This window comes from Phyllostomus discolor, chromosome 6 (genome assembly GCF_004126475.2).
Source record: "Phyllostomus discolor isolate MPI-MPIP mPhyDis1 chromosome 6, mPhyDis1.pri.v3, whole genome shotgun sequence".
Lineage (NCBI taxonomy): Eukaryota > Metazoa > Chordata > Mammalia > Chiroptera > Phyllostomidae > Phyllostomus > Phyllostomus discolor.
In genome coordinates this window covers 137,235,137-137,247,476 of record NC_040908.2, presented here as the reverse complement: position 1 = coordinate 137,247,476, position 12,340 = coordinate 137,235,137, and the positions used below count along the sequence as shown (strand labels likewise).

At 50.8% G+C, this 12,340-nt stretch overlaps 1 protein-coding gene across 5 annotated transcripts in view; it reads right to left on the bottom strand.

Annotated features, from left to right (window-relative positions):
• Positions 1-12,340, bottom strand: part of NAV2 (neuron navigator 2) — a 365,536-nt gene that overhangs the window by 20,382 nt on the left and 332,814 nt on the right. For 4 of the 5 annotated variants that reach the window (XM_028515602.2, XM_036029138.1, XM_036029139.1 and 1 more), the window contains 6 exons: positions 11,871-11,879; positions 11,294-11,466; positions 5,713-5,866; positions 4,382-4,544; positions 3,552-3,652; positions 1,402-1,497 (listed from right to left, as the gene is read on the bottom strand). In XM_028515602.2, the coding sequence (XP_028371403.1) occupies positions 1,402-1,497; positions 3,552-3,652; positions 4,382-4,544; positions 5,713-5,866; positions 11,294-11,466; positions 11,871-11,879 (696 nt within the window). The remainder of the gene's footprint in view (positions 1-1,401; positions 1,498-3,551; positions 3,653-4,381; positions 4,545-5,712; positions 5,867-11,293; positions 11,467-11,870; positions 11,880-12,340) is intronic. The other variant, XM_028515603.2, reaches the window with a different exon arrangement.

Sequence of the window (12,340 nt, the reverse complement as noted above, 5' to 3'; positions counted from 1 at the left end):
CTCCTAAGAGACCCCTGCACTGGCCCCTCTTTGGGCTCAGAGCAAAGGCCGTGCTGATGACAAGGAGAGCAAAACCCATGGCTGCTGAAGAAAAGCAGTTCCCGGAGCTTTAAACAGCAAGATGTGTTCTGAATTTGGAAAGAGTTCCCTCTTTAGGTCAGTGAACTTGGAATGAAGGGCCATGGGCTATAGGGTGGCCAGACGAAGGTCAAGGTGGAACCCCAATGCCAGACTTCTTCCACCTTTAATGCTCACATCTCCTCACAGGTGATCACCCACAGGTTCTTCTCAGCCCCAACGGCTGTCTCTCTCACCCAAGGAGGTCCGACTGCCCAGGAGCAGGGACAAGGTTTCAGCCCGAGCAGCAGGAGTGGCCTGCCCTTAGCCCTGAACATCACCTGCCCACCCGCATGTCTACAGGGGGCCTGTGAAAATGATGAGCAATCTCTGATCAGAGAACAGAATTTCCTGTGTGAAGTCACCTGAATCTAGATGCTGGAAGAGAATGCAGTGTACTAGTTAAGTCAGAAGTCAGGCCAGTTCAACTAGACCAACACAGTCTGGTTTTAGATTCCTGATTTTGGGGTGAGTGACTCAGTCTGAGCCTTACCTTCTTCACCTTTTAAGTGGGAAAGCAATAGAACCTTCCTCACAGGCCTGACAATAGACTGGGGTCATGGAGAGTGCAGAAAGCGCGGGCCATCAGTACCGCTCAGGGGGTATAACTAATGAATGAGCACTTATGGTTGCTGACTCACTTCAGGACAATAGAAAGAAGTGCACCGAAAGCTTCCTTCAAGCCACCTTGTATTTCAAGGCTCACTTCAGACTCATTAGTTATTTCTCCTGTGGCAAACACCACGCCAGTGAATTGATTAGAATGAACACAAAAATAACTATGCCAACATCCTCGACACTGGCCACTGGCCAGATGTCAATGTCAGCAATCACAGATGGAGTGCTGGCAAGGACGTGGGCACATGGATCAAACCCCCCGAAATAAAGAATGGCAACCCGATGTTCTAGCCCCAGCCAAGGGGCACGACACACACTCCACAGCAGGTGCAACTGCATGAGGTTCCGAGGTGAAGGCAGAATGTGGACGTTAGCTGCTCACTGTCGGACGTCCGTATGATGGCTTGATGCTGGAGAAAGGACTCACTAGCTCACCAGCAACAGCCACAGGCGGCTGGGAATGGTTTGGTCAATCAGGCGTCTGTACTTAACCATCCTTCTTCTGATCATTTGAGTGCCAGGACACAAGTCCCAGCAATGTAAGGATGTGGGAGAGGGGATAGGCCTGCGAGATGACCAGGTCCAGGACACGCACCACCCTCCCCTCCCTCCGCCCAGGCCCCCGCTTCAGGTAGACTGTCCCAGCTATCTCCTCGAAACACTTACTTTGAACAGCCGTCTAACCACCCCATCGAGCACATCCCACTTCGTCTTGCCACTGACTCCAATGCAGCCAATAAGGAAGAGGTGTGGTCTGGAATCCTAAGGGTGAGGAAATGCATGCAGGTAAAAAAACAGGTGGATCTTTTCTGACCCAGCTTAGCAAGGACTTAGATCGCCCCAGAACATCACCAATGGTTTGAGAGGGGAATAAAAGCACTCTTCGTTTTAACACCAGATATAACTCAGGCTGAATGCAATAGTCTTAAAAACTTTCTCTGCTCCGCTGCTAAAATAGCAATCTGTGGGATAGGAAAGTGAGAATCTCCTTTCTGGAATCTAGAACCTTCTACTAAGTTCATACCTCATACTGTGCACAGATCATAGCCCTCACCTGGAATGCTCTGCCCTCTCCTGTCTGCCATTTAGTCTTTTCCAAACCACTTACAAACTCACCTCTTCCAGGAAGCCTTCAATGATTAACTCACCAGGCTGAGAGCTCACGTTGCCAGATGGTTCTGTACACAACTTATATAATGACATAGTCTGTGTTGTTTAGTTTTAGGTATTTGTCTTATTTGTACATTGTTTGTGTTCTTGTTAGACATTAAACTCCTTCAAGACAGGAAATGCTTCCATTTTTTTCTTTTTTAAAATAACATTTATTGCTTTTCTTCTCATTTAAAGTTAAAATACACTCACTTGAGAAACTCATAAAACTCTGGGAATTTTATAGAAAAGTAATCTTTTTTTATCTCTGCTCACAGGGCTCTGCACAGTGGGGCTAATTAAACCAACTAAAGAGAAGTGAACAGGACATTCCATTCTGTTGGGTTTTACAGTATCTGACATGCTCATAGGGACACAGAATTAGACACATGGTGGGGGGCCGGGAGGGAGTGTCGGGCGGTTAGGCAAAAATCAGCGGAGAAAAGAGCTGCAGTCTGCAGTGGGATGATGGGGCCGTGCTGCTTGCTTTGTAACCTTAAGTGAGCAAAGTTCAGGGCTTAGGCTTCTCCATTGTACAATAGAGATAATACCATCTGGTCGACCAACCTCATCTGGCTTCTGTGGCGATTCAGAACCATACCGTTTTTAAAGTGACTCCTAAACTTTTATGAAATGTAAAATCTATCTGTTCACGCTGATAGTCACTAGAATAAAGCACACTCACAGGTAGCACCCGTGTTTATTGTAAGAATGAATCCCCCCCTCCGATGGTCCATCGCTCTACCAGCCAGGTTCTGAAATGGAGCTCCTCATCCGATCTTTCTGGCAGCTCTAAAACTCGGGGCCCAGCCCCTTCGGTGAGACTAGAGAGCCAGCCACAGGGGGGGAACCCTGGTGAGACGGGTCTGGCTGCAGACATGTTGTTTCAGTGGGCACTGCGGGCTCCCTCGCTCTCAGACGCTACAGCAGCCGTGTTGGCTGGAATGCTGAGAACTAACAAACCCAAAACCGAAGGGGACCTCACAGTGACTGATGAAGCCCTGTCCCACTTATTGGTGTGATGAGATGGCCATTCACTTTATCATTTGGATTTAATCAATGACTAAAAACCAACTTTGATGTTCAATACCCACTTCTACCTCTAAATAGTCCCCGCTGGCGCTATGGCCTCCTGAGACCCCGGAAGAGAACAGAAACTACTCAAAAACTCAGATTGCCCTCCCCAGCCTTGGTGAGACAGGGCGTCCCACCGGCTTCCCTTCTAGCCAAGTGTGTGCTCCCTGGACTTGGGCACCTCTGTCCCTCAGTGTCTTCTCCACGGGTCGCCTCTGAGAGCTGGATACAACTGGAGCTTATCTCGGAATCCTGTGTACTAAGTGTGCTTAGCTGCCTTGGACATGCTTTGGGCACACATTAACTTCGGAGAAGCCACTGCTGGGTGATGTCAGCGTGTGAGTGAACATAGGGCCATGTTTATGACTCTTCGTTAGATTTTCCAAACACGGGAGAGAGGGAAGGGCTAGTTGCTCACATTAACTATGTCAAAATACTTCTGGGGATTACTGCTAGTTAAGGAAAGTGTTAGTAGTATTTCCAAGTCGCCTTAGGCACCGAGGTTATAGACAGGATGTGATGAAGAAGTCACTAAGCTAGGTCGTTCTACCTGGGGAAGGGACAGGCAGAGCAGGGAAAGGGGTCCAACTAACCTCCTTCCACTTCATTTCCTCCTGAAAGCTGACAACTATCTTAACATGCCTGCCTCCTTCCTTCCGAGCCGAGCATTCACCAGTGTCATCCAGCAACATGTCTGCGAATGGAAAACATCAACAGCCTTAGGCACATGGGAAAGCAAAGCCAGCTTCCTGACACCCCCGCTGCTTGTTGGCGCAGCAGCGGGACAAACCAGGTGTCGGGGTGCGGGGGAGAGGGGTGGCAGGGCAGGGGAGAGGGCGGAATGGAGAACGCAACCACAGAAACCAACGGTGGACCAACCAAGGAACCAGCAGGCTGACGATGTACCTTGCCAAATGGAAGTGCGAGGGAGAGACTCAACCAAAATAGCAACAGCAGCGTCATGGATAAGAAATCAAAGCGTCAGCCTCCACACGCTTACAAAGGAAACCTAGACCGTGTTTGCTTATTACTGCGCCAGCCTGGAATCCAGCCTGAAGGCAGGAGGATCCCCGACTGAGCTGTTGCCCCAAGTGGGACCTGCTGCCGTGGGGTTTGGACGCAGCCTTCAGCTTGCAGGTCAGCCTCTTAAAATGGATAAAACAGAACTGAGCATGGTGGGCAAGGGGATCCGAGCTCATGGCCTGGAGAACTCGTGGTGCCGGAGCAAAGCATGACAGCGGTCTAACGGCCGGGCTCATGTGGGTAGCAGACACACACCCACACACACTCACTCGCCCCAAGTGCACACACGCCTGCTGCCTCCCCATTTGATCTGCTGATCTGCTCATCTTGGGGCACTGGCTCAGAGACCGAGTACCAGCCTCGGGCGCTATCCCGCCCCCAGCCCTGTGCCACCACTCACCCAGGCTGGTGGACTCCGTGAGGTTCAGGCTGTGCTGGGAGAGGCCCAAGGACTGCCTCGGGGAGGCGGAGAGGGACACCTGGGAGGGTGCCCGGCTGCAGCCACTGCCCTGAGACTCCGACTTTAGCCGGTCATTCTCAGCTTTCAGCTTCTCTATTTCACTCTGTGAAGAGGAAGACATGATGTGAACAGACCTTTTCTGGAGGAGGGCTCTGGAAGTCCCCGAAGGGAGTAAGTCCAGCGGAGGCAGGGGAAATCACACCATTGGAGAGACGCAACAGTGTTTGCTGTGGTCGAGAGGCCTGTCTGGTGGGGGGTGGTCCATCCCTTCTGAGAGCTGGCCTTTGAAAGGGCCTCAGAAATGCTTCCCAGAGGCTGAGTGGCAAGTGAAAAAGAGTCTTATCTAAGCGGACTGAGCAACCCTGGGTCTGCTAGGTTTCTTTACTGCAGGACTTCTCAGACCCCTTCATGAGCTGCTGTGCACTGTGAATCTGAGAGGGGCATGCGGTGGGCAGCCTTTCCCAAACGTGCCCGATCAAGGAGCCGTTCTTTCACGCAGTGAGCAGAGTCTCTCACTGAAGGGGCGTTTCATGGCACCTCCTCTGGGAGATGCTGCTCTCAGGGAAGTCGCATTTGGAAGAACCTGCAGAGGTCTTTCATTCTATGAGTACTTTTAAAGAACCTACTACGTGCTGAATACTGGTGCTATATTCAGAGAAAGGGATGCAAAAGAATAGCTCAGCAGACCCAAATGCCTTCAACCTAGGGCAGAGGGTGCGAGGGGCTGGAAGGACAGATCTATAGGGATTCAGGTGAGGGTACCAACTTCCAGCTGCAGGACCTGGAAAGGCTTCACAGAGGAAGCAGCATGAGGCTGAGTCTTAAGGGAAGGGTCCTTGCAGACGTGCGGAAAGACACCTGGTAGAGGAACACTAGGGAACAAATTCCCAGGCATGCAAAGGGCACAGTCAGTGGCTCCTGCTGGCCAGTGAGAAGAGTCTGGAAAGTGGGGCTGCTGGCGGAGGGGGCAATGGGGATTCAGTGTGGAAAGGATCCTGTAGAAGGCCAGGGGAAGGAGATTCCAACACCTGCAAGGAGCAACAGCAGAGCCACGGAAAGTCTTGTGTGAAGGAGGAAGAGGATTACTCTACACTTTTAAAAGGCTGGTCTTTGAGTAATATGTGGGAGGGCCTGCAAAGAGAAAAGGGTGAGGAGAGCAGAGGGCTGCCACCAGGTTCCGATGCGGCCTTGGGGTGCGACAGGGAGCAGCCATCTATCTGCCCAGCCGTCCCGGGCTGCCTTGGGCTTGGCCGGCACTCCAGGGCTCTCACCTGCATCCGGTTCATGGCCTCCCGGAGTTGGTCGAGCTGATGCGCAGAGCTGAGGGCTTCTAGGCGGATGTCCGTCAGCTTCATCTCCTTATCTCTCAGCTCGTTGCGGAGCTGCATGACCGTCTCGGCCTCGCTGTCCATGCACTCTGAAATTCTAGGGAAAGGAATGACACTGACAAAGGCAGCTCTGAGTTCATGTCCTTTCAGGCCTCCACTGACCACTGGTCCATGTCCGTCATCAGGTTTGCTCAGCAGTAACCCTGTACAACCGGCTACCCCCTGCTTCCTGGAGGTGATACTATCAAAAGCACCTGAACTTCACAGATTTCATGGCTTTCTACACTCTACCTTTGCGGAGATCTGGCAACCAGAACGGTTTTGTTGTGTGCCTTTTAGCAGAACTCCAATAATCTAAGGATAAACAGAGCCAGAAAAGGGAGTAGTAACCTTGGGAGTTTAACACCCTTACACCCCCCACCACCAATATGTACACAGCTGGGCCCCGATAATGATACCACATGGCCCCTGGGATCTAAAACCACTCAGAGAAACGAGGTCAACTGTCTGTTTTAAAGATTAAATACTCCAGGGTCAGGCAGCTGAGGGGGTGATTTTTATGTGCCATAAAAAGAAAAAAACCTAAAGACAGGGGTGGAAGGAGTTAGTTCTGTTAGTCCCTAAAACCCACTCTCCTAAGTGTCTAGAGAGTGATGTTCTTCACTCCCCTACGTGCAATACTGCTTAAAGCTCATGGCAAGGAAGAGCAAGATCTCAGGTAGTTAGAGAGCAGAGCGAATGACCTGGCATGGAAGCCAAAGTTTTTTTTTTTTTTAATTGATTTTTTTGGGGAAGAGAGACAGAGAGAGAGAGAGCAAGCGAGAGAGAGACGGGGGTAGGGGGCGGGGGAGAGAGACTGATTTGCTGTTCCACTTACTTATATATTCATTGGTTACTTCTTGTATGTGTCCTGACCAGGGATCGAACCTGCAACCTTGGCATAGTGGGACTATGCTCTAACGAACTCGGCTACCCAGCCAGGGCAAGAGGCCAAAGTTTCATCTGAAAAGTATGCAGCAGTGTGGCTGGGTGTTTTTCCCCAGCTGCACTCCCAGAGCAAGGAAACTGTGAGACCCTGCTAAGTCCTTTTTTCTTAAGAGGTGGCCCTTCTAGGTTCCTGGGTTCCTGACCTGATTTAGTGATGTCTGCTCTTCAGGTACCTGGCAAGTCAGCCCAGAGTGGAAGACCATAAAGGTCATGAGGAACTGTAATGTTAAATAGGTGGTTCTACTAAAAACAAGTTCTGTTGACTTCCTTGGACTAAGGGGAAAAAAAGAAGAAGGAGCAAGCGAAGCAAAAAATCCCAAGTTCATGAAGTTATAAAGCTGAAGCTGATTATCTCCAAAAGGCACGCTGAGCATGTGGCCCCTGCAGAAACAGCCACGCGAGCCCGTTCTGTAAAACCCAAGTGCTGGACTTGGGGCCAAGCAAAGCCTGACCCATGAGACTGGGCAAGGGTGTGGAAATGTTCATTGCCAAAGAAAAACCATTTATAATTGTTAAAAGACATGTAACTGTATTTCGGGGGCAGAATGGCTAGAAGAAAAATCAACACCTGAACAGCCAAATCTTTTTGTTGCTATTTTCTTGACCTATACCTGAACTGTTTTATTTGAGAGATACAGAGAGTAAAAAACTCCTCCTATTTTTAAGAGTTTTCAGCAGCCAAGGAAACTTCTCTGTTTCAAAATCTTCTGAAACCTCTAAGAGACTCCTAAAAAATGTAATTATTCCCACTTCATACCTCTGAAGAACTCAGGCCAACAGATTTAGGACTAAAAGGGATAGAGAGACAGAAATATCTTTAGAATTTAGATCACCCCTTTGCCCCTCAGCTCTGCTTTGAATAGCCAGGGTTTGGAAGGTTGAACTGGTCATGCTTTTTTTTTTTTTTTTTTTGGTTTGGGAGTTTGGCAAGGGGAGCTTGCAAAAACTGGTTCTTGAGAGGACTACAGTTTCCTGATTTAAACGGAGTACGAAGTCTGAACTCCATTCCAGTGTGACACTCTGGTCTTAGCCAAACCATGCCCTGCCCAGATCTGAAAGCTCCAGTCCACTGCAGAGAGCAGCTGGCTTCGATTCAAACTGTCAGTCTGGTCTGTCTGTGCCCCACAGCAAGGCACTTTGCTCCAGTACCTCTTCCCTAGAAAGCTTTCTCGGCAAGGGACACACGAACTCCTCAGCACCCACCCACTTTGTGGAATATAGTGCATGGGTAACTTTGCAAAGCTTGGCCTGTGATTCTACGAAGGGACGCCAACCAGAATGAAGCAAGTCTGTGTTGGGAGTAACTGCAGGAGGCCCTCCTGCGCTCCCCCTCCCCTCTCCGCCCCCCACCACATGGGCCAGTTCTCAGAAACAAACTGCCCCACGGGAGGGCTGTGCTACAACAGAGATGACGCTGAAAACAAGGTCTTCTGCAGCAGCTCCAAGAGTTAGTCCCTGTCTCTACTGCCCACGGCAGACCCTTCCCCCTCGGTTCCTTCCCACACCTGACTCCTGTGACATCACTCCTGTCAGATATCACTCCTGTGATATAACAGGTCACGCCCTGCACTCAGTATGCACTCAGAAGTTCACTTTATGGACTACTTACTACAGCAACCAGATGCATATCTTTTCCACTCAGTCCCTAAAACACTATTCCAGCACATTCCCGCTGCCCTGTCCGGAAGGCAGGGCTGGTGGCATACCTAATTTTAAATGCCTCGAGTGTGGGAAGCACTGCCTTCCCACAGCGCCATTCCTTTCGCCCACCGGGCGGGGCCTTTTCTAAGTCCAGACTCCTCTGCCTTTGGCTTCTTCTTTGAACTCTCTCTCACATGTAGATTTGCACATTCTTACAAACACTTCGAGGTTGGGAAGAGGCATTTGCTCTCTGCCCACCCTTTGGAAAAGTAAACCAAACACAAACATCTTCAGTGTGCATGGACGCTGTGGAATGTCCAAAAGGCGCTGGAGAGCCAAGAGTCTGCCCCACCCAACTCCTGTGGGGACAGTGGTTTGGAGGGAGAGGTCTCGAGATGGTCTCTGGAGACCCGGATGGCCAAGTGCATCATTGCCTCTCTCTTCATCCCACGTGGCCACCCAGCAGCATTGGGCCTGGTCAGTAATTCCTGCCTCCAAACAGGGTCTTCTCCCTGCTTCTGGGATCCCTCTCACCTCCCTGGCTGCTCTACTGTCTCTTCCTCAAATAGCTGAGTGTCCCAGAGCTCAGGGCTTGCCACTCTGGCTCTCCTGCATCTCCAGTCCACCCCTGGGAGAACCCCTCTAGCTTCTCAGCTTTCAATATCAGTGACAAGCCCCGGTCTCCCAAATCTGCACCTTCACACGCTCTAGGCTGGTTGGCACCTCCATGTGAAAGTCTCCTGGGAGCCTCAAATGTCACCATGTACTTCCAACTTTTCTTCTAGAATATATCCTAAACCCACTCAGGACTCACCGCAACCACCACTCATTCATTCCATCTAATGCTTGAATGTCTGCAAAACCAACAGAGGAGCTACCTCCATGGAGGTCAGACTGTAGGTTTTTGGGTGGTGGTGGAGGATGGTGGTGGACAAAGAAAAATGTATGTAACAGGTTGGCGATATTTGCAATGGTAATAAGTGAAACGGGAGGGAGCAGAGGGGATGGTAGGGTGTGTGGGCAGTGGAGGGGGTGTTGTTTTTTTGCATGATGCACAGGCAAAGCCTCACTAACTAGGTAACACTGAGCAGGAACACCTGCAGGAATGAGTGTCTTGGGGAGAAGTGTGCCAGCAGAGGGCAAAGGCTAGACGCAGGGAGTGTGACTGGAGAGTTCGAAGATGAGGAAGAGGGCCAGAGCAGGGTGGATGAGGGGGTGACTGGCCTCACCCTTCACAGAAGAACACAGGGCTCTGGGTAAGCACTGAAATCCAGGCCTCAGTGCTCCTCTCCTCGCCCCTGCTCAGGTTTTATCCTCGCCTGTAATGCTAGTGCACGGCTCTGTGGCCACCCTCTTACCAGGTGCTGCCCAAGGAAAGAGGAACTGCTAATCTAAGGACAGTGAAGGCCCCAGCCCACCCTGCTTCACTGGTGAGTGGGGTTGCTAAAAGGTCAGGGGCCTGTGCTCTGTTTCTTCTTCTTCTTCCTGTCTTCCATGGGGTCTGTGCAGTTGGTGTGCTACAAAGACCCTCTCGCCCTCATTCCCTGCACCCACTGCATCAGCTGGCCTTGGGAATCCTCGTATAGCTGCCGTCTTCAGCAGGCTGGTTGTCTGGGTGAGGGGACTCAGGGAGGGCCCCACAGACCTGGCCTCCTGAAGTGAAGGAGATGGAACAGGAGGAAGGACGCCCTTCACACACGGTGCCTGACTTGGCCCTCAGCAGACTCCAGTGAGGTAGACGTAATGAACCCCATTTTCACCAACAAGGAAACTGAGGTGTCCACAGCCACCCTACTCCCTTGTCTCACTCTAGCTCAGTGGCCACTTGAACCCCAGGCACAGTGGCCCTGTTCTCCCAGGTGCTGTCTCATCTTACAGGATAACTTCTTGCAGACAATCTGCTTCAGTTCTTTTTTCACTCCTGGCCTGGTCTCTAATGGGAGTCAGCCTGGGGGGGGCAGGGCCAATCCTTCCCATTGCTGTAGGAAGCCAGTTGTGCCATCTTCTAAGCTGACACCTGGGTCCTCACCAGGGTCCATCCCAAGCCGTTCCCGACATGTTCTTGCCCTTAGAATCTGGGCCTTATGTGGTTAGGGGAGGCACGGGATGTTTTTAGATGGAGAATGACCAGTGGGTGCCCAGTGGAAATCATGGGCGGCTGGCTGGGCAAGAGCAGATGACTCTCCCCATCTATGCAACCCGTCACCAAGGGGAACAGCGCCTGGGCCATCGCCAAGTGGGCAGACACATGTCACCCTTCACAGAACCAGCTATGTTCCCAAGGAGCTCTGAATGAATGGACTGATGTTAAATTACTAGGGGAGTTCAGGGGGATGAGTCACATTACAAAATATAGACCGTTTGGGAAAGAGAATTGCCACTGAATCTCTCCATGTTTGAAAACTTCCAATTTCTGTGTGTTGACCTCAGAGAATCAACACTGCGTCACAATCAAAGAAGAAAAGGGTAATCACTCTGAGCTTTGTCCCCCAAAGGAGCCAGAACTTTAGCAGAAATAGCCAGCTCTTACAACACCACCTCCACCTCACGGCAGGATGATTATAATAGCTCTTTATACCCATTTCTCTTGTTCAATCCTTAGATAGGACAAGTAGACAACCATTACCCCAATTTGACAACGAAATGGAAACAAAGAGAGGTAAGCAACCTGCCCGACACCAGCTTACTAACTGATTAGCCACAGTGATAGGCCACCAGCACAAAAACCTAAGTTTCTATTCCCTTTCCTCCTCCCCAGTCCAAAAACACCGAAGGGACCTGTGTGGCCCCATAAAGGCAAGACATCAAGGACCCCAAAGAGCAGTTATAACGGAACAGGACTCCCAGCTACTCCTGCCTGAGAGAGATGCCATCTGACCCCGATGGACAGACTTACAGAGAGTTGGAGTGAGAGTTCCTCAGCAGCGGAGTGGAGCCCGTGGAACCGTTGTGCGGTAACTTTGGCGAGGAAGGCAAAGAAGAATCCGTCATCTCCTCAATGTCTGAATGAGAGGACGCTGACTTGGGGGACTTCTTCTTCCCAAAAGCTTGCTTGAAGGAGCTGCGTAACTGAACAGACAAGACCGTCAGCCTGGCAGGGGCTGAGACCAACACGTAGGCCTTGGCAAAACAGGAACATGCAGGCAAAAGGGCCATCAACTCTCCCACGTTTTCTTCCCACCCGTGAAGAAAAGTTCCCCACAGCTCTCTCCAATCAGTTGCATTAAGGGAAGAAAAGTTATCTGGTGTGGACAGCTCAAAGGACTGGACCTGTGGGTAACATTCCATGCCTACTCTCGGTTCAAGACTAGATGCCAACAGCAAGACAGAGCCTGGCTCAGCAGGGGGATGTCGGGAGGATGAGGTGGCACAGCAACGAAGCGGGATGCTCAGACGCGGTGACGGATGCGGATGAGGTTAGTCATATCAATGGATGGGTTAGCTTGGTATCTGATATTAACAGACTTGCTTACCTCATTGACCTGCCAGGGAAAACGCAAGCAAAAATGGGGGAGGGGAAGGAAAAAAGACAATTTTTAACAGAGAAAGCCAGTGACGGGGAAAGCTTCGGACTTTTCAGACATGACATGACTAATTGTCAACACCACACAGAGAGGAGGTTTCCAGTAAGATCACAAATCTTTCGAAGCACGAGGGGCATCTTCCTCTGTGATGCAAGGAAAAGAATAGCGAGTCTGGAAGTCCCAACAATCTGAGTTATTCCAGCTTCTCTGTCTGGTTAGAATACCTGTCCCCCCTCACCTGTGCTCCTCACCCTTTTGCCCCTCATCATTCACCTCTCTATGCCTTAATTTTTTTTGGTGAGGGGGTGTCTCTTCTTCTCAGCAAGGAAGGGCAGCCGCACTGCTACTGCACTGGTCCCTACTCACTGGAGAGCTCCCTGACACCTGCACGTTGGGGCTCCTGCTATCCTCGCATACAC